The sequence below is a fragment of the Fringilla coelebs genome (assembly GCF_963513975.1).
Source record: "Fringilla coelebs genome assembly, chromosome: 4".
Lineage (NCBI taxonomy): Eukaryota > Metazoa > Chordata > Aves > Passeriformes > Fringillidae > Fringilla > Fringilla coelebs.
Genome location: NC_140032.1, coordinates 38,276,312 through 38,299,273, shown reverse-complemented (window position 1 = coordinate 38,299,273; position 22,962 = coordinate 38,276,312). Strand labels below are relative to the sequence as shown.

The window sequence follows — 22,962 nt, the reverse complement described above, 5'->3', positions numbered from 1 at the left end:
AGCCTATGCCTTCCATTCAAGTTGCAGGAGAGGATATGCAGACTGATTCGGCACCTCTATTTTTACGTTCCTCTATTTCATATTTCTTTTGGGGGTGTGGGTGTGTGAGAAAGCTTCATGTTTTAGCAATGGTTTATTACAATTATAGTTATAATAAGCAGAAAAATATAGTATTAGCTATAAAAAATGAGTTTACTGCCAGTTGGATAGTTAGGATTCCATCTAAGTCCTTGGAAAGGGCAACAGTACGGGATTTTTGATCAACTCTTCCCAGGATTTTGCATATTGTAACTTGCATGAAAAGATCCTCACTTTGAGTTCCACCAAGGCTACCTGAATACTCTGGGTGACATATGAGGGCTATAAAGCATCTTCCTGTGCATGCCAGCTACAAATAGATACTACAGCAAGTGATGAGCTGAGCGATTTCAGCACAAGGGTGAAAAAAAGGAACTAGACCAGATCCAATCTGAAAAGTAAATCATTAACACAAGCCCTTTTGGTAGGTGAGTGTTTCATCCTGTGACTAGCTGAATTCTGATTCCTAAAATCAACACAGCAGAACAGAGGGTGTTGGGCTAATGACTCTGTTTACTTACATTATAATCACACTTATTCAATGCATGGTTAATGACTAAGCACAGTATATCTATAATAGACCAAGGACACAAGGTACCAAGGTTCTGCTTCATTGTTACTTTGGAGCCTAATGTACTTCATATCAGTTTGATTGGATGGCTTCTCACAAATCTCCAAAACAGAACAAGATTTAACCAAAAAAATTGCATTTGCTCTTGCTTTAAGTCTAAGGAAGCTACTATTCCATCCTGACAGAACTTGAAGATTTGTAGCAAAATGTATTGTGGAGATTATGTGAGTATAATTATTTGTTCTCTGAAATCTTCCAAAACTTCTCATTCCTCTTGAGTTTTTGTCACATGTTGGTATCCATTTCCCTTCACAGGTAGAAATTATTCTTAGGCAAAAATAATTTATCTGTGATTTTGGTGTAATCCTGGTGTTACTATATATATATAGTAAAGTGTCTGAAACAAAAACTAAAATAAAAAGAATTATCAGTTCCTGTCTCAATTCTAGACCTTTCAAGAAAAAGCAACGCAAGCCTCCTTGTAAGGTTCTTTAAGTGGGTTTGCACTAAGCTGCTCAATAAGAAGCGAAATTACATACTATCACCCAACTGTAATCAAGATACAAATGTGAATTTTTCAGAAGATACGTATTTCTGGCACTGTTTGGTGGGGGGGGGGGGGTGTTATAATTTGACAAGACCATCTGTAGCTGCTTAAAGTAACTAAATAGCTTTGTCATTTCTAAAAACTTGTTTTGTTCATAGCATGAAAAATATTTTAAAGTAAAAAAATGCTGCCTCTACAAGAGCCACAACACAGGAAGAGTTATCAGTGATTGTTCCCCATCTAAAAGTTGTACAATATATTAAATTGCTTCACGAGTGCTCTTTGAGAAAAAAGGTTATAATGAAATTCTAAATCTCCATTCTGGAAACTGTTGGAGTTACTATTTTGTGACAACAAAATATGAACTTTCTCTCTGTACCTGGCATACTGACCATCATGTTCTCTAAGTACTTTCTTTCAGTTATTACTGACATGAGTAATAATTTGTTCCTTTCAAAGGCTTTTTACATGTACATTCCCAATAAACGTACAAATCAATATGAAATTATCTAAAGGATAAATATTTTTCCCCTTTCTTATTTTGATATAAAGCATAATTGACTAATTATTCCAATCTTTCCAGTAAAGTATTTCGTCTGATAAAATTGTATACATAGGCATATATTTGCTTTTCTAAAGTGATTGCCATTGAATCAGGATTAGTAATATGTTTGGTTTTCTGCAATTTGGGATCTTGCATCCTTTACTAGACAGTTAGGAACTTGAAAGAAGTTTTCTTCTTAGTTTCTTTTTTTTCCTCTTTTAGTTACAGTGATTTTGCAATCAATTCCTGATAATTTAAGGATGACAAAAAGAATACTACATCTTAAAAAGGTAGTAGATCAGATTCTGTTGGAGAAGACAAAAAATACAGTTTCTTTACTTCTACTGATTTACTATGAACAATTATATTTAAATAATTGACACTGCATCTGCATATAATATAGTTTCTAAAACTAATGGCAGTACCCTATAAAATAACTTACAAAAGAAATATTTTAAAGTCACTGCAATTGGCAATTATTATGTTTGCAATAACAATGCAGCATTTTGATAGCCTCATCAAGAAAATCTAACAGATAAGAATTTTTAACTGTGGCAGATGCTTACACTAGCATAAGGCTTAATATAATGTAACTATTACATATTAGCCTAATGAACTACTTTAGCAGAGGGGACACAAGTTTCTAATTCTGATACACTGAATTACATCAAAATACCCCAGAATAAGTGGTTTTAATATCAACTCTTTATTCCCTCTTCTAAACATAAAAATGCACACTCATATACCCTTTGCTTTTTTCCATCATCACAGAAACAAAAGAGCAGAGAAACAACTGTAGACAATGGGGAGGATAACAGTCCCAGAAAAGACAAAAACCTGACTCCAGGCTTTCTCTGAAAAGTATTGGGATGGATTCCCAGATTAGGTGAATTTTTACTGTTTATTCCAATTTCCATGTGTTATGGATTGGAAAGGGAGAAAAATTAGGTAATTTTATGAGCTAGATCACTGGATCCTAGGAACAGACTTCCCCACTGAGGCATCCAGAAAGAACGAGGACATGGTAAGGCAGAACTGTGTGTAAACACTCTCTCCTGAATGCTGCTGGTATTTAAAGAGCAACTTGGTGATGGAGCATTGGCAGTTTTCTTTGAAGAGACTCAGCAACAAAATAGCAGAAAAATCACTCTAGTAAACCTCAATCAAGAAAACAGGGCTTATACAGGACTGAGTGGTGAGACTATAGCATTAATTTCATCTCTACTCAAACACTATTCTAGATTGCAAAAAAGTCCTAGAAGTACACTTTGGACTTTGAGCTATTTTTCAAGGAATTCCAGAACTTTGAATATACCATTAATTCAGAAGCATAAGAAAAATTTTTAAAAAAGAAAATTTTTTTTAAAAATCAGTGCCTTGTTCTTTAAGATGATCTTTATATTTTATGCTACCCATATCAGTAATTACATACATTATCTGTGAATAATCAGACAGGATGGAGGCCTTAAAGATCAACAATGAGATGTACAAACTATTAACAGCAGCGGCCCTGCCAGATTCAGCAATTCAAGGCATCATTCTTAAAAGAGATTACACACAAAAAAATATCCTATAATAAATATCACAGGTAAAACTACCAGAAATTATACAAGATGACATCTATAACCTCTCTCTAACAGAGAGATAGAATGCTTTGGAGAATGAATTTTCTGTGTTTAGAAGTATCCCTTCCACTACTGTATCATATTATTGAAATTAAATGAAACAAACTCACAACAAACCAAAATACTAATGAAATTTTTATTTAATAAAGTTGCACTCAATATCTTTGCAAAAGTATAGCTAGCTCATAGCATGTGGTTAGCTAATAAAGAAAAAATTTTATTTTTGTAGACATTCCCTATGGGAAATATTCTGACTAAGGAGTCTGACTTCAATTGTTTGTTATCAGCAGAATGACTTACTGAACAAATATTATTAGAAGGCTATTCATACTTCAGAAAGCTTTTCTATCACAAGACTGAATTGCCTGAAGTTTGCACATCATAATTTGATAAAAGCAGCCTCACCTTTTACTGATACTTTTGTTGAACTGCTAATGACTTTGGTCAGAAAAAGCTGTTACTTTCTCACTTTTGCACAGAAGAAAGGTAAATTCTAAGTATTATTTTCCAGAACCACTATCAGTTCTTCAGACCCTTTCCAATCTTTTTTGTTGTTTTGATTCCTTCCATCAGCACCACATAAACCTGTTCTGTCCGCTCAGCTTATTTTGGAATCAGTTCCTTACAGAAGAGTTAAAACAACATGTGCAAAACCAGAGATATGATAGAGCGCCCACCTGGGCCACCTCTGTAGAGACAGATCTGCGGTTTTGAACATGAGGGTATCCTGAGATCAGAGAGGTTTCAATAACAATGTAAAAATCACTGAATCACCCTTGGAGATTTACTTGCCTTATACAGTGCTTTGACACTTTGAGGAAAAAAACCAAAATATTTTTTATTTTTTCCTCCTGAAAAACAGATATCCCATTCACTAGGATGCTGCCAAGGAAAGACAGCATGAAAACCAGTATTCCATGTTCACATACAGCAGTTTGTCTAAACTAACCCATGAAAAGGCTAAATTGCTCTTGGAAATTATCTTGCTCTGATGCTTTTTGAAGACACTTTCTTTGTAATGCAGAAAAGCCTGTCATGTTGAATCCTAATCTTGCGATGAGAGCTCCAGCAAAGTGATTGATATGTTGTAAGGGATGCTAGAACCCAGACATCAAAATTAAGTTGTATAGTTCTTGACATCCTTTCAGCGATTTCCCCCATTTCCAGAACAGACATTTCCCCCATTTTCTTCAGAAAATTTGTCTCTATTTGTGTATATTCAATCCACCTGTTCCTAGCTGTAACTTTGAACTTGATAATAAATTTGAATCATATTGGTAGAGGAATGCAATCTCTTACAAAGTTCTGTGGAAACACTGTTCAGTGGGGGTGAGGGAACTAAATTCTATTACCAGTTAAAAAAATACAGCAGTTGAAACTCAATAGTCATTCCATTGGCCTAGCATTAGCCAAATAATACATCCAGACTTTGGACTCAGCCATGGGACTGAGTCATACTTTACTTAGCCAGTGATTGTCTCAGAAAGGAACCCATGGCTTGTTCCTAGATAGAACAAGGTGAGGAAATGAACTGCAAGTACGTAGTGAAACAGGGACAAAAGAATCAGGAAAAAAACCCCAGTCATTTTTATCTGCAGTGTTCACAGAACAAGTTAACACCCAGAGCATAATACAAGTTCCTTTTTCACTCAATCCCACATTGCTGAGACTAATGGGTGTTTGATAACATTTGCTTATTTTAAATTTTTTATTGAAGAAATTAATGTTAATTTCTTTATTAGAAAAAATTATATAATTATTAGATTGAATAGAGACTTCACAGACCCCCTACCCCAGTCTTTGCTCATTAAGGGTAGGAACCAGAAGCTCCCCTAAATCAATAAAAATACTTTCATTTATACTATCTGTGAAATTAAGATAAAGCTCTCATAATAGAAAATAAAGAGTGCAAAAACGTCCCTGCTCCTCTCAACTTAAAAACAGATTTCTGTTACTTTGTCACAATTTGTTTTACTTGTGTGGAAGGGTTGGAGAGCATTGTATTTAGAGAAATTATATTCAGTGAACATAAACTTATTCTGACATCACCAAAACAACCACAATGCAATTTTCACTTCTGTAGATTTAACTTTGCCATGAAGAGCAATCTTAAGGCATGCAGAAGAAATCATGAGATCATACTGGTAATTTTCCTATGCTTTCCAGAGCTTAGGGAAGCAAAAGATGTCATAGAAGTAAAACATAAGTGGCCATAGACTCAAAACTGGTCATCCTGTCAGAGTCCAGTACTCTATACTAGGTTCTTTCAGTATCTGTCAACCACAGTTATTCTCTTCTGTTTGTACTGGTCTGTGATTCTATTAAAATAAGTTCTTTTCATTATTCACAAATTTATTAGAAAGAATAAGAAAAATACATGAAATTAAGTATCACTGAGAATGAGCTCACAATAATTAAATCAGTTATAAAGCAACTAGAAAAACTGCATTGTCTTCTACATGTCAATCTCAAAACTATCTCACTTGGCAGTGAGGTAACATCACTGCTTTAATAAGTCACCAGGTTTGTAAGCAACCTATGGATCTCATTCATCATTTTCTCATTAGTCCATTTCATCATTAGTCCTTTCAAATTAGAAATACCATGAGGAATAAATATAGAAGACTGTCAGAGATCCCACGGATTAACTTTGAAATATAAAATAATTTTTTTTTAATGGGTTGGCAAAGGGATTTACATATTAAGGTAAATCTACACCATTTTTTTCCTATTCAGACCTAACATGCTAGGGGCAACTTCCTCCAATATGGTCTGTCTTCCTGTGGTCAACTACAAGTTTAAGTTCTGTTTCATAAATCAAACTACACATCCTGCTCCCCATGAAGCAAAGAAAATTTAAAGTTATGATTATTGGTTTGCAGCAGAATTAGGTATATAATGTCAAAAATGTTAGACATCTCAAAGTCTGCTTTTTCCTTTTGTAGACACAAGGAACGATTCTTCCTGCTCCAAATTTTAACCCTATAATGGATGCCCAGCTGCTAGGAGGAGCCCTACAAGGAATTAGTGAGTATCTTGACTGATTCTAATGCAAATTTCCTCTTTTTCAGAAAGCTCTCATAAAGCATTAGGCAAAATATAAACTCAAAATTGTTGCCACCTACCTGCAGAGTCTTCAAGGAATCACAATAAGACACAGTGATGATGCCCAAATAAATTGCTTGCATTTACAGGAACTAAGAGTTGATCAAGATTAATCTAAAATCCATACCAACACTTACAGTAATGAACACTTCATTGAGAAAACAAGAAAAACAGAATTCTGCGTTGCATTACTAGAGTGAGGGCTAAAAAACAAAAGGATTTTAGTTGCAATTTCAACAACCAAGTGCTACCAAGGTCTGCTAAGTCTCTCATTCATTCACAAGAAATAAAAACAGATGGAGTAGAAAGTTTAAAGAATTCATTACCTTCTCAGTTTTTGTTTTCAGTGTTAGTTCCAAAAAACTTCTGTTCACAAAAGGATTTTTCTCAGTTCAGATTTTTTTCTTTTCCTATTGAACCTAGTTGGTATTGCTGAGGGTCAAAATATTGATTTTTTTTTTTCTTTTTAAATCAGAAATGTTTTCCTCACTTTAAAACTGCTCTCTGTATCAGAGCTTTTATACCCCTTGGGCTTTTCACAAAACTGTACAGCACCAAATCTTGCATGCTGTTTTCAATTTCTTTCATGAAAATGTGAGGACTCAGATTTAATATCAAGTGAACCACAATAAGCATTATTCATCGAGGGGAATCTGAAGTATCTTTATGACCAAATTGGCTACAGATGAAAAGTTTTAAACATCTCCCTACAGTTCAAAGAGTACTTCTAAGATAATATGGATAAAAAATGAAATATTTTAATGTTGCTAATATATGAAAATATAGAGATTATATTCTTCATTTAATACTCTAAGCATATCAACCTTCATTTTAACCTTCCTGTCAAAGTACATGGAACAAAGTTGTAATTTCAAGGACAATTGAAAAAATAAATAGCTCATCTTCAGAGAAGGTAAAAAGTCACCATATCCTTTACAGACACTGATACTGACCCTTAATCCTGCACATGGCATTCATTCTTATGAGGATGTTCAGTCACCCTCTGCTGATACTACATAAGTTGTATATTTGTTTTCTAATATTTCCTAATCTGGACCCTTCTCAGTTTTTCCTATAGAGACTATGTAAGCTGTAAAGATTCACAGTGATAACTATTTTCTGAAAAGTAAAAAGAAATCATTATGTACAGTATCCCAACCCTTAGGAGGCAAAAACAATTTTAAAACTCCAAAATAGTTTTCTAAATATGCTAATAATATTTTTAAGCAATAATACTAATTCATTATAGAAGTTTACTAGTAAGTTCTACCTATCAAGCAAGCCATCATAGGTAACCTTCAATAAAATACCCTTTTTTAAATGGAGTAAGACATTTTTAAAACGTCATGCAGTTCCTCTGAAATTATAACTGAGTTTTTCAACATGTGGTGTAGCAAACTTATCCTCATAAAACAGATCCCTAATTCTTAAATGACAATTCAATCAATATCAACAGACCACACCAGTATGACTTCCAAGGCTCAGCCACAAATCCTGCAACTGGGCCTAGTTCTGAACCCTTGAAAGCCCCTGTTTTATTGATGCTTTCAAACCCACTGAGCTTTTGAGACATGATGATGCATCTGGTAATAACAGACTGCTTCACCTTTTCATGGTATTACACCTTGCAAGTGCAAGACACACAAGCACAGTAATATAACTGATGTTGGTAGATATTAGTGGGATATTAGTCTCTTGATCAGTTTTTCTAAAAATTAGTATAATGCTCTTAAACAAAACACGAACAATCACAAATGTAAGTAAAAAACACCAGTTTGTCTATTTAGAGCCTGTGTCATTTCCTTTTCAGGTTGTGAAAAGGATGTGTTGATTGAAATCCTAACTCAGCGTTGCAACTCCCAGCGGCTCATGATCGCCGAGGCATACAGAGACATGTATGGCAGGGTACGACAAACACCTGGTGCTTTTATTACTTCTTTCTCTCCTGCCTCCTGTGCAGCTGTCAGCCCTTCTCTCAGGTCACTCACTGGAACCAGAAGCCTGTCAGACAGCTGGCAAGTACAATAGGTTAGCATACAACTTGCTCATTGGCTATTGATGCCTCTGATGGTATCACGTTGGCATTCCTACAGCAGAAGTGTTGTCTGCCACACAGAGGTAGAAAAGGACAAGAAAAGTTCCTTCTTCCACAGGCCATTCTTCTCTATTGACTGATCTAAAAATATCTGAACAGATATATTTCTTCCTTTATGTGCTTTTGGGGAGTTTTGAAATACATTTCTCAAGTTTTTGGAATAAACAATAAAATAGTATTGTAACCAAAGAAAAACACCATACAAAGAGTTAGAGGTTTTTTTACCTTACTCACACAAGGATTAATGTTCACATCTCAAGCACTGACAGTCTCACACCTCATTCCATATAGTCCCATCTGTACATTAAGCACATCTGGCCTGCCTGAAGTTATGATCTTTAAAAAGAGTTTAAAAATTTTTAAGACAAATTTATTTTTAAAAAACTGTATTTTACCTATATTTACTGTATATAACAATGGAATTTTTGTTACCTGAGTTCTTAAACATACAGAGATAGATATCCTCATTCTATTTCCAGATCTACTACTGCTAGCCAACTAACACTGGGAAAGTTGCAGTGCCTGCATTTTCCTTAGTTGCTACAGCTGTATAAGGACAAAAATAACAGTAACACCCCTTGCAAAATTCCTGTGAAAGTCATGAAAAGTACAGTGTAAAACCAGATACTATTTGATTGACTAGACATGCCCTTCCCCTGAAAGAAGCCTGAAAAGTACTTAGAACAAAATCCAGTTTCTTCATTTCCTGAAGCCTCTAAAACTAAGGGCTCACAGGAAAATTCCTTGCAGGCCAGTGACTGCTTGCCATTGAATTGATCAGCATGAGTGAGAACAATTAGTTTGCACAAATGCTACACAGAGCCATATCCCTTAATTAGGATTAACTAGAAATGGTTCATTCAAGAACTCCACATGATGTGGTGCTTTTTCAGCTCCAATTCATCAAGCAGCAGAATACATTTGGGTAGCCAAGTTTTCTAGAGACAACTTTTGTGCCAAATCTATACTAAAAAACCTCAAAACCACTGACCCCTGAATAAGCTCAAACACTCATTTAGTGTCCTAGAACTGGAAGAAGAGCTGGATTTAATCAGTGTAGTGGATTGATTTCATATTGTTACTCAACTCCAGGAGATCAGAGACTTTATTTGGACTGTTAAAAAAAAAAACCACACAATAATCCTGATGTTTTAGAGATAGCCTTGAATGAATAAGTATATTTTATAGAAACCATAAAAGAACAATAACTGACAATCACAGCTATCCACCTTCCAGAGACCATGACAATGACAGAAATCAGCACCTAAATTATTAAACCTGTTTTTTCTATTATGAAGTATTTATTAGGTTACCATCACACATGCAAACAATACAAGTTCAGTGTTTAGCCATGCAACATTCCTAAGTTTTAATGTTACTTTTAGCAAACTAAAGAATGCCAAGCTACCCAAAGGTGATATGAAGCACCCAAACCCATTCTTCCCAAGTGTTCATTTATCTCCACCACTGGACAGTCCTTCTCTACTCCATCCATAGCAGCTGGCTGGTTTGTTTTAACCTTCTCTCTACAGTGTCTCAACAGGACCTATCATTTTAACAAGGGAAAATATTTAAAAGTTTTGTATCATGTTTTCATCTTTAATTTCTGCTCTCTAATACATGATGATCTAGAGATAATACAGTATCACAATAAAGACTTGGAAATGTCCTTCAGGAACACAGTTATTTCATATTCACAGAGAACAATTATTGACTTGTGCACCACTAGTCTAACTGGCTCTTCTTTTCAAAGAAAAAATATAAACAAATCAATAAGTCCCTATGAAAACATATCACCTTTAAATGCATACCTCTGTCAGACATATGAGTTAACATGAAGTGCTATAAAAGCAGTGGACACAGATCTAATGACCTAGAATAAAGAAAAAAGCTAAAGATGTCAGATGTCCTTTTTAAGAATCACAGTGTCTAAACCTATGAATGATAATAGAAGGGAAAGGCAAGAAAACAGTTTTCATGTTCTAGCAATGGGCTACAGAATACTCTAAAAATCATCAAACATACTCCAATACACCCACAATTTTAATTCAAATGAACTCATTAAGCACAGAGTACACTTCACAGTGCAAGATTCATCATGATACTCTTGACAGTTTCTTAAAAAACCCTACCAAGAATGTGATGTATCTCACATTGAATTGCTTCTGTTTGTGCTTTAAAGATAACTCAGCGCACATCGCACTTCCCTGGCTGCAATTTGTCCCACAGGTTATATTGCATTGAACAAATGCACCATTTGGCAAGCCCAGTTTATGAGTGGTGAACATCACAGGACAAAGAGACATGGCAAGGCAACAGCAGTTTTAAGCTTTTCAGTTCAATTTATGGTAAACCTGTTGGTCCAATCCTTTTCCCTCTTTATTTCGCTTCAGTCTGCTCAATATGGTAGCCACTACACCCATTCATTTGACAAATGTAAACTGAGACACAAGATGCAGAGAAATATTAAAAAAAATAAAAAGACCTGACCTAGCTGCATGATTCAGACATACATACATGATTCAGAGAAGTTTTAAGATTCCTTCTTACAATTGGCCTCCAAGGATTTCTTACAGCAAAGATGATTAAGAACTTAAAGTTGTGACAACTTAAGAGTTGTCCTTTCTTTTTTCCAATACTTCCCTTAGTTCTGATTGCAGGAGTAATTTTTAAGTAGTATCCATTTGCATTATTAATTCATTTTCCCCACAGGCATGTTGTCAGAAATAAAATGTCTTAATGAATTAATTTCTACTCCATGTGTGATTTAGTGGCTGTCAAATGAATCTAAAGTGCATTCACCAAAGACTGTACATGTTTTTTCATCAAAAATTTAATTTTTAATATGCATATGTCTTCCTTCATAGCTACTCTAGCTATTAAATTTATTATATTTAGAAATGTATTAAAATAAAAGTACAGGCCTGAAAAAATACAGCTCTAGAAACACACTAGTTTATATAATGGGAACTGTTTCTGGCATGCCTTTCAATTCAGACAGGCTAGAACATCTTACAGGTGTCTAGTGCTGCACACAATATTAAAAAAAAAACTGCACAAGTTTCCTCAATCAAAACCAGTAACTAGTAGTAAGTTAACAAGCTTTTGGCATTTGCAGTGTTTTGAAGGATGCTACTAGGAATGGTGGGATTGGGGAGGAAACTCTAATCCATTACTCAACTATCTGGCAAGAAAGAACTGAGAAACATGAGGAGGAAAAAGGGTGTTCCATGTTATTGGTCCAGCATCTATCAAAAGTAGTGAACTCAGTTTGAATGTAAAATATAACTGAACTGAAGAACATAAAAATATCAGCTTTGGATAGCTGGAAGGTTATGTACTAGGAGCACTACAGATGATTTTTTTTTAATTATTCACACAGTAACATTGAAAAAAATCAAAAGAAACCACCTGAGTTTTATGAGCTTGACCTTCCAAAGGCGCTTACCTCTCTCAGATCCGCACAGGGAATGGGTTAAGGGACACTGCAGATGCTCTGGTGATACTCAGTTTTCCAAGACTTTAAGTAATAGTTGCACTTAAACATCTGCATTTTCTTCTCTACTCTAAAGAAATGAAAATCAACAATCTATTGTGACCTACTGGCTTATGCATCTAGTCTCATCTTGCTCATACTAGCAGAACAAGCATGTACTGTTTAAACAATTTTTTTTACCTCATCTTAGCCAGAATTCATCTTTGACAGTTCATCCTTAATCATTACAGAGAAAAACACTAATAATTTTTTAAGCTGTCTTAGTAAAGTATGACTATAGATATAATCCTGTCTGTGCATTTTTTCTTTTCAAGGATCTAATAACAGATCTGAAAGAGAATCTCTCTCATCACTTTAAAGAAGTTATGGTCGGCTTGATGTATCCACCTGCATCTTATGATGCCCATGAGCTTTGGCATGCCTTGAAGGTAATCTTCATATTCAGAATTGCTTAGAGCAGCAGTCATTTATTAGAGTAGTGAACATACATGAGTTAGGTTTTTTTACATTTCATTGGCTGATAAACTACTGAAAGTTAGTATACTAAAGTAGAATACTATCACTTAGTTCACTGGTCATCAGAAATACAGTGCTATTTCAATTTTAACCATTGGTGTGCTAAAATCAGCATAAATAATATCCTGGTCATGGAACACATACAGCCCATTTAACACCATGGTAAACACAGAAAATGAAGAAAGATTTATACAGGGAACTGTAAGGTGCTGATTTTTTGCAAGCATTTATGTATACTACAAACCAAATTAATTTCCACAGCCAGCACCATGCACTTAAGCACCACCTCTCTAACAACCAATACCTCTATAGCAGAACATGTCCTTGCATAAACACTTACAAATTACCCTGTGACAAAGCAGCAAAGCATACTGCACAGTCAAGAGGGCCATGATACCCATACAACTTCAGAAGGCCTTAAGCATTCACCCAAAGAGAGCAACACCATACCTCATCAGAAAGCTTCTAGCAGCCACCCATACCACCATTCTTGCTCAGAAAGCTGCAAGTATTTGCACTTCATAGACTTTAGCCCAACCTTTTATACACCTTACATGCATTGCACCTGTGTGTCCCTGTGGTGGTTGGTCAGTGCTCCTGGGCACTCCATGGCTCACTGCTGTCAATGCTGCTCACCTGCTTTTCACAGCCGAGCCTCATCCCCACTCCCAATTACCACAAACTATGCCTACCATAAAGTAATAGTAACTCTGCTGCAACAGAACTGGTTTCCCATTTTGAAGGAAATATTTTCTTTTTTTCCCTGGATCTGAGACTGCAATTCTCACGCAACTGAAGTTTGTAAATAAAACCATTTTTTCAATAATCAGGTAATTTAACAGTGAAATTCATTCCTACAGGGCATTGTGGAGACCAAAAGCACAACTTAGTTTATAGAGGACTTCCATATATTCTTTGAAACCAGGTTGACTATTGGCTATTGAAAATAATAATTCTTCTCAGGAAATTTCTGAATTACCAACTCCTAAAAGACAGTGAGAGTTCAACACTGTTTTCCTTTTCTTTCCATGAATATTCGCTACTGTCTGTTGTCACAAGCAAGACAGAGATTACGAAACTTTGGGCAAGATGATTTATCCTGGCAGTTTTGAGAATTCTTGCCCCCCCCCCCCCCCCCACCGCCCCCCCAAGAAAAATAGTTAATAGTTTTATGCTTTCCCTTTATCCCAAATGCAGAAGACTCATTAACACTATCCATGTATATCAAAAGCAGCATATGCACCACATCTTATGTCAACTGAAGTTTATAAAATTAATTCAAATCCTGTGGGAAAGTATAGGGATTTGCAGCACTGCATGTACTCCATGATGCTTTCCTTTAATATCAAGTTCTATGCTAGATATTACAGACTATAGCATTCTTAAATAAATAATTTAAAAAAATATATTATAAAAAGAGAGAACTTAATACCTATGCTCATGTCTACTTCAGATTTCCTGAACACTTGCTAGGGATGTATGCTCAATCTTTGCATCTGATTTCTTTCAGCAAACAATAATTCTTACTAATGTTCTAAAATTATTTCCATTATGTTTCTATCAACACTATTCTTTCTACATTTCCCACTTGCTAAGGTACATGCTGAAATTCCAATTTAGAAATATATTTGAAATATATAAAAGTAATTTGAACAGGTAGATTATGCAAAAGTACACTACAGAAACTGCTATTATTTTGTTATTTCTAATAAGGACATCATTGCTTTCTTCTAAAGATTGGGTTTTCTACTACACAACATCTTTTCATATTTACTTCTTTCCATACAGGGAGTAGACACAGAAGAAAAATGTCTAATTGATATATTAGCCTCAAGATCAAATATGGAGATCTTCCAGATGAAAGAAGCCTACCTAATGCGTAAGCTTTCTTACCAAGTGCAGAGTAGCAGTTGTACTATGTGTGTTCTGGAGGTATTAGCACACACAAAGGAACAGAACTACAAAAATACAGTACAGACCAGTACAGCCTGGTTCCCTTTCCACATCCTCTCCCACACCTACATACAAAAGGCTGAATAAATGTGGTGGGTGGGCAGGCCAGTGGGGACAGTGGCTGAGGGCCCCCAGCAGGGCCAGATGGATGTGCCAGCCCCAGAGCCAGGTCATTGTAGAACCTGCCCAGGTTATACTGGAATAGAGTATTTATTAAGCCTATTTATCCTTTATTTTATAATCTTCATTTGTACTATTCAGAGCATGTTCATTTGTGATTTAAGATGATATGGTTTTGGTTTAACCTAGAATATAATTCTGATCTTCAACAAGATATCGATTCTGAGACTTCGGGTCACTTCAGAGATACACTCATGAACCTTGCTCAGGTACTGTAAAAACAAGAACTATGACTTACATTTCTAAAAGATTCATAATGACTTTCAATAGTATTTGATAAATTTTACATTTTAAGGTGACTAAAGCTAGTTCAATAGGGTTGCACTTTTAAACAAGAAACAGGAAGGAAGCTGATGAAGAAGAGAAACTGAATTCCTTCATCTACTCTGGCCTAGAATTTGGATATCAGATGAAAGCAAAGGTAAACAGATTATTTTATAAAGTCCCATTGGTATTCACCTGCTGACCCTTTGCTCCATCTGTCTTATCTCAAAATGAGTCTACTTGCAATGTGATTGTCATTTTTAAAAGCATATGTTTTCTCCATTATCAGAATATATCATAAACCAGTCAAACATTATGTGAAAATAGTGATATATTCACATTCGACTAAGAAACAAAGAATTAAAGAGTTCACTGCTAAAAATATAATGCTCTTTGTGCTATTGCATATGCTAAATCACAAAATGCTAGCACAGAAGAAAAGGAAGTATCACTTTTACATACCAACTTTTGCAGTTTTACCAGTCTGTAGTTTATACAACAGAGTGGTCATCCTTGTCATTCTCACTGCAGTCACTGTGCTCATTATCTCTAAAATCTCATGTAAACCAGAGTAACAAATAATAAAGGACTGCCATGGGATAACAGCATACATAAAGTGTACCTGTACTTTTAAATACTTGCATGTCTAGGGAAAAACTTCTTACACAAATTTGAAATAACAGTAGGCTTCACTGAAGTTAAAATGACAGAAGTTTCAAAAGTAGAAGCTATAAACAGGAAATATTTTTTTCTCATGCTGGATGTTTTTTCCCTAATAATGAAAACTTTTCCTTGCTTAAAAATGAAGAGCAACCCCATAAGCAACCTCACTTCTCACTTAGTAATTTAATAATTAATAGTTATTAAAACCATGGGACATACTTTACCCGTCAAATGAACCAAATTTACAAGAATCTCTGATTATACATTACTACTGTAATTTTCTTAAACCCCAGGTATTGATAAAGAAGCCTAAAATCAGCAATTTCATGGCTAACAAAATCTGCTATTTTACCCAAGATAAGGAAGAGTTGCAGGAAATTTCAACTTGACTCAGTTACACTGAATTTCTGAAGATTGTTAGTCAAATCACTCATGCTTGCATATCATCTTATATTAAAACTCAGTGATATTTCATTAAAACATACCCTTTCTAGTTCTATAACCATGCAACATTTCCAGTGCATCCTTTAATCCTTTTTTGTAGAAAACCTTTGCTTTGACTTCTATTAAATCAGACAAGTAAACATGCTCCATATGCAGAGCAAACTATTCAATTGCTATAGTATTGTATTTATGGTTTTCATATCCAGCCTGAGGCAGATTAGATTATATTAACCATACAGGTTATGGTCCTTCCTAAAGAAATTAACAGAGTTAAAAGAGTTTTAACAGAGTTAAAAGACTTTCAAAATCAGGCTAACTAATATTTTAGTGTAAGACAAACAGATTTTATTCTAATTCTCTTTTTTTGGACATTAACTGAAATATAATAATTTTCTACAATTTAAAACATAATTACACAAATGTTACTGGAGAAAGTGCGCATTTGACTCATGTTGAGTATTTTATTTTACACTGCCCTGTCTTCATTCCCTTGTTTTCTTGTGTATGTAATTTTATGCAGCCATTCCATCACAATTCCCTTCAGATAATTTATCCTACTACCAGAAATTTCACTGAGTGAAATTCTCACCATTAATTAACATGTAAATTAACATTTTTAACAAAAAAAAACTATAAATAAATCATTCAACAAGCTGACAGCCAATATCTAATTTTAATCCTTCCCTTCATATATAAGGTAACATGACTGTAAATTTTAAACAAAATTGCTTCAAGCACATATTATTAAGGCAGTAAATACATGAGCTCCAGATTCTTAAGAGTTCTGCAATCAAGGCTGATTTGTATCCTTCAATATGACTATGGTTATAAAAGCAATTCCACAAGTAGTATGTTCTCTTTTTCTGACTATATAATTCAGAATATAGTGTGTTTACTAAAAAATTTAGCTGGGTAGTGTAACTGAAAAGCTAGTAAATGTATGGGAAAATTAGAAATATCCTTTTGGGATTTATGTATCAAAGTTGTCAAACCATTTCCCTGGATCTTAATTTTAGACAATGATTATGAGTAGGCAAAATCTCTACTATTTTATGAGCTTGCTCTATGGTTTATGCAGGAAGAAAAATACATTGAGAAAAGATTTTTCTGGTAATATGAATATTGATAAGAACTAATCAGTATGGCAAATTTACTCCTATCCTTATTTTCCCCTCAGAGTTACATATTAGAGTAAACCATTTAACATCCATACTTCTGAAAATGGTGGTGGGATTGTGGTGGTCAGGTAAAAGGTTATTTAAAATAGGACTAAAAATGGGATAGGTTTATCTACTTCCCCCATTTTTTCTTCTCACAAGACTGTTTTTCATTCCAGAATTCCTCTTATTAAAGAAAATTAAGACATAATGTGACAACTTGAGGATATTGTCCACATTTGCAAATTCAACCATGGAAAATACTGATCCAGCCTAAAGGCCTATATATGTTATCCCAAGAAATTCAACATAGCTTCATACACAGAGGACTTTATATTCCAGCAGTGGTTTAGGATTTAACTTTTGAAGAATATGTATCTCTTTTTTCCCTCAGGGAACAAGGATGGAAGGATATGCAGACCCTTCTACAGCTGCTCAGGACGCAATGGTAAATATGCTCAGATGTGGAGTTCTCAAACATTAAAAAAAACTCCAGAAAACAAATGTTGAAAAGTGATTAAGGACTTACTTTAAATATTTTGCGCTTTTTGTTTTTTGTTTTTTCCATTTTTCTAATATATTAGATTCTATGGGAAGCATGCCAGCAGAAGACAGGAGAACACAAAAACATGCTGCAAATGATTCTCTGCAACAGGAGTCAGCAGCAGTTGTGGATGGGTAATCCAGCAGTTCAGCTGTTTGAATACAGAGTGTAAACAAAAAATGTGACTTGCTAGGAAAGCCATGGTTTGCATACCAAGACAGCGTGCAGCAGGACATTAGCCTGAAACCAAGTGTGAACTGTTGGAGCTCTCAGACTTGCGCTGACGTGAATGGGAATTTGGATGTAATGCAAAACTGAACTTTGCCCGATGACTACTGACAGCTGTAGACAGAACAGACAGGCATCAGGATGCCTAATAACCCAGAGAAGAATGCATGACCAAAGAAAGGCAAATGTTACAGCTGCACTGAGTCTACACATGACACAACAGGATGAGGGAGATTTTTCTTAACTATTTTATTCATTTTTCCTAAGCAACTCTTATGAGGGAAAACACTTAGGGAGAGCTGGAAAACATTTCAACAAATGTTTGCATGTGAAAACACATTGCTGTGTTGAAGCTTTTCCCCAGAAGTTTCATAGAAGTTTTTGATGGGAACACTTCAGTATTCACATCTGTTCTCCAGTAATGAACATAAACACATAAACACAAGGGCCATTTTTATTTAAAATAGAAAAACAGACATAGCTACGGATTGCAGGAAATTTGTGTGAGCTTATGCAAATCTTCCATTGTAGAAAATAGACCTATTTCACCTGGTGGCAAGTTTAAGTTTCTGCTCTGCAGTAGAAAAACAGTCTGTCTGCTGACAAGTTTATCACTGTGCAGCCAGCCGTATTTCTTACGTCAACTTCCAACAGAGGCTTAGAACTACTTTGCTATCATGGATCAACAAATTCATTCAGCTGATGATGACAATTAATACACCTGCTTTATGTTCTGCTCTCTTCCTGAGATCTGAGGGCCCTGCCTGTACTGTAGTGCTCCATAAGTTTTGTAGTCAGCAGAAAAAGAATTTTCCTCTCTCTCCATAATGGAGAAAGCACACCCTGGATATTTGCGTGGCTGCGTATCTGCATCTTGCAGCAAGTGTGCGTGTCACGCGAGTCCTGGCTCCTTGCCACGATCCATGAGTCTTGCCAGTTTTAGCCAAGCCAAGCAAGGAAGTTGTCTCACTAGCAAGATGTTCTTACAAATGTCATAAACAGACGTTGCTAGATATGTGGCATGCATTCATTTTATACTGTAGGTTGAAGAACCCAGGGGAGAATGTCCTAGAAGCCAGGTTTCAGGCTATTCATTTAGGTTGTCTGACCTGGGCAATATAAACATAATGAAACACTGAGAATAATAAAGGTAAAAAATAAACTCAATAGTTATAGTACTGGGGAGAAGCAAGGGAAAAAAAAACCCACAAAAAGTAAGTTGATCGTTATCAATGAACTAGAATAAAACAAGATCTTTTTTCCACCCCTCCCTGCAAAGTTTTCCAGGAGTTCCAAAATATCTCTGGGCAAGACATAGTAGATGCCATCAATGAATGTTACGATGGATACTTTCAAGAATTACTGGTTGCAATAGGTAATGTACCGATATTACTTTTATTAGCAGCAATCTCATAATAAATTCTAGCATATTATCTCTTGTGCATTAAGAATATTATTTTTCTGATATTTTATCCACTTTAATCTCCTATATTGTGCAAATAAATTCTCAGAGATAATTAGAAAAGATTTTAACTACTTTCTCCTGTTAGTGTAAATCTAAAAATGTATCTATGGAGCACTAGCTTCTGACTGAGCAGAACTAGTATCTACTTTATTTGATAATAAATTTTGTGTGACAACTGAGTTTACATATATTAAATAACCAGCTACATTTTTCAGGAATTTGGTGGTATAAAAATTAGTTTCAAGTTTTGTGTGCATTTATCTTTCATTTATAGAGTAAGGATAGAAATATTTCTACAAATAAAACATGTGAGTGTATTCACTGATATTTAATAGGCCCTTTGAGGCAACAGCAATGAGGACCCCCCCACCAAACTTTCAAAATTATAAATAGGGTTGTATTAGTGAATATTGGTAGCTTAATTTTAACCTGAGGCATGGACAGCACTCCCTAGATTTTTATTTCAAGGAACCCAAAGCCTAAAGAAAGTATTTTATAATAATCTTCTGTTCACCTGTTGCAATTCTTCCCCCTAGTTCTCTGCATTCGTGACAAGCCTTCCTACTTTGCTTACAGGCTTTATAATGCAATTCATGTAAGTAGTCATTCTACCTAACATTTCCTAAAAATAAGATTTTTTGTTTGTTTGTTTCTTTGTTTTATTATTCTAAAACCAGTACTTACAAATCAGTCTCTTCAATCTTTAAGGTGTGACTATGTTTTTTAAAACTGTACCTACATAAATTTCAGAGCAGTAGTGCCTAAGCAACTAAGTGGTAGAAGTGCCTAAGCAATAGAAATAAAAGTTTAATTATTTAGACACCTTAAAAATTATCTGTCTGGTAACTGTCGATTTTTTTTTTAATTGAAGACTTTTTTCTTTGCATGGAAACTCCCCCTGCTGTGCAGAACTCAATGTGAATTATTCTTACCATATAATTTTTTGTCTGTAGAGATTTAATAAGTATGGCTAAAACTTAAATAATAAATTAATGTTACATGACGACAAATGCTTATATTTCTTTGTAGGACTTCATGTAGATTCTTTTGTTTTTTGTGTGCTAACTTCTTTTGACGTTTTATTGCCACTAGATGTCCCCATTCTTCACAGAATTATATTATGAAAATTTACTTAGAAACAGTTAAAATAAAACACATCTGAGCAAAACCTATGTAAATTCTAAAGCTATGGTTAAAAATCTCACAGAATTCACGAGGCAGCAGTTTTTCTGAAATTGATTACTGGCCTCATTATAGTTTAAGTCGACTCCACAGCAACTGTCAACTGCTACTCAAAAACTGAATTCCTAGGAATACTGACAAAAGTTTGTCATATTTTCCTTTTTTAAAAGTTTCAGTGCATGGATAAATCAGTGGCATAGAGGGACCCCCCCCGGTGTTCAGTTCCATGAATTCTATTACTTGAGTACATGAAAACTCAGTAGAATAAAACCCTTTGACTCCTTTAACATCTGGGATACCTTTATGGGTATATCTTTTATATGCCATATACTTATATATCCTATATGGGTATATCTTGTCTTTATTAAACATTCATACGAGCATACACAGATGGGCAAACATATATTATGCAACTATCAAGTTTCCTCTCATTTTCTATTTTCATTTTAGGATTTTGGGTTTCACAATAAAACAGTTATTAGGATTCTCATTGCCAGGAGTGAGATAGACTTGATGAACATACGCCAGCGGTACAAAGAGAGATATGGGAAATCACTCTTCCATGACATTAAAGTAAGTTTTTACAAACTTCTGCATATATTCAGCACTGGTATCACAGACTGTACCACTCTATTTAACCATTTGGTTTAAAACAAAACAAACAAAAGAGCAAGGTGTAAAAACAATAGCACATTTTCAGTGCCTCAGTTTGATTTAAGTGTGAAATTAATTCTCAACTCTCTGTGATCTTATCCCTTCCCAATGCAAGATGTGTTTATTAATAGGGCATGACAGTGTGTGCTGAACAAGAGTTTGTATGAATGGTTTCTACACTAATTGATAACATCTTATCTCACGTTGACCTGTAAGGCTAAGCTGGTACCACTTTTGTGCAAAACTAGAGTAAATATCTGGCTTTATCCTTGTGCTTAGGTAGTACCTCTCAATCCCTGTTCCTCTTGCACTCCTGGTCAACATCTTAAAACTCTGAATGTGTTTAATGTACAAAAATGTCTTTTGTTAAGATACTACCTTTTTTATGTCACTATAATCCAACTGCAAGATGTGCAGCAACTTTATGAAATTGGTCATGAATTTTTGGTATTGAAGTTGAGAATTAATAAACATAATTTGATCCAGCTTTTCAAATATAGATTGTTCCTAGGTGCCCAAGCAACCAAAGGCCATGGCAAGTGAAATGAAAAAAAATCTCAGCCTAGAATTCTTATGAAAACAATGTATTTTTTTACAAAACCTTATAATAGTCTAGTTCTTGTCACACACCAAAAAAAGAAAAATTCAGAAAATGTACAGTCAAAGCAATGTTGATTTTTTAATATTTTTTTTCTTTGCAGCATTTTGCTTCAGGGCATTACGAGAGTGCTTTACTTGCTATCTGTGCTGGTGATACAGAAGATTATTAAGAAGATGCACTCTGAAGGCTGTGCAAACCTATTTTAAATAGAAATTGAAGCTATATGCAAGGCACTAACTCTAAGAGATCCCTATTTCATGTAACAGAACAGCAGAATCAGTAAGGTACATTTGCTAATATTAAATCTTTCTTGACACAGGAAAAAATTTTGGCAGGAACATGGTTTTATCCCTAGTTCTAATTAATATTTCTGATTTTATGATTAATGTACATCAACACAAGTGGTAAAATGACTCCATGCAGGCATTTGTTTATCATTTAGTGTCACAAAATGCCAAACCTTCATCAACAGGCTCTGAAAGATTTTATTCACTTCCACACTAGAGAGAAGAAAATATTTTGCTTTACTTACTTTTAGCAAGAGGATTTCTTCCTTTAAGGAATTTTTTTTCTTTTCTTTCCTACTTCTTATACCTCGCATTTTATGCTCTTGAACATTATTGTTTTAGGTACAATCACACTAAGCATCTGTCCCCATCTATTATCATTCACTCATCAAAGCGCTTTTGTATGCTTTTACTTTGCTCACATACTTAATGCCTTTTCCCTTATTCTGCTTGAAACAAAAGTAAAAATTAGAATCGAGTACTCCATCCATTCCAGTGCCATGCACGGGAAAACCTGGAAGACGAAGCGCTACTTAACTTCAAGCAGGGAAGTTCCGGAGGATTAAACTCTGAATTCCATTTTTACCCATCTCATTTTAACCATTAATTGAATATTGACCTTCAGAGAATGGAGGCATATCCAGGACGCCCTAGGTGGCACAAATCAAGGATTGACTGCTCGTGGGTGACATTGCACCTCCGAGCGAGGCCGAAGGATGCGGCTCTCCCTGGAACGCCCGCGAACAGTCTGGCACAGCAGCTG

General features: G+C 35.0%; 1 protein-coding gene across 1 annotated transcript; it reads left to right on the top strand.

Moving 5' to 3' along the window:
• Window positions 1-855: 855 nt before the first annotated feature.
• ANXA10 (annexin A10) lies at window positions 856-22,081 on the top strand (the record flags this gene model as incomplete). Its single annotated transcript, XM_084204739.1, has 12 exons — window positions 856-873; window positions 6,311-6,392; window positions 8,281-8,375; window positions 12,376-12,489; window positions 14,366-14,456; window positions 14,840-14,919; window positions 17,633-17,686; window positions 17,823-17,916; window positions 19,290-19,385; window positions 20,012-20,070; window positions 21,108-21,230; window positions 22,013-22,081. The coding sequence occupies 12 exons, from the start codon at window positions 856-858 to the stop codon at window positions 22,079-22,081; spliced, it is 975 nt and encodes a 324-aa protein (XP_084060865.1).
• Between the last annotated feature and the right edge of the window lie 881 nt (window positions 22,082-22,962).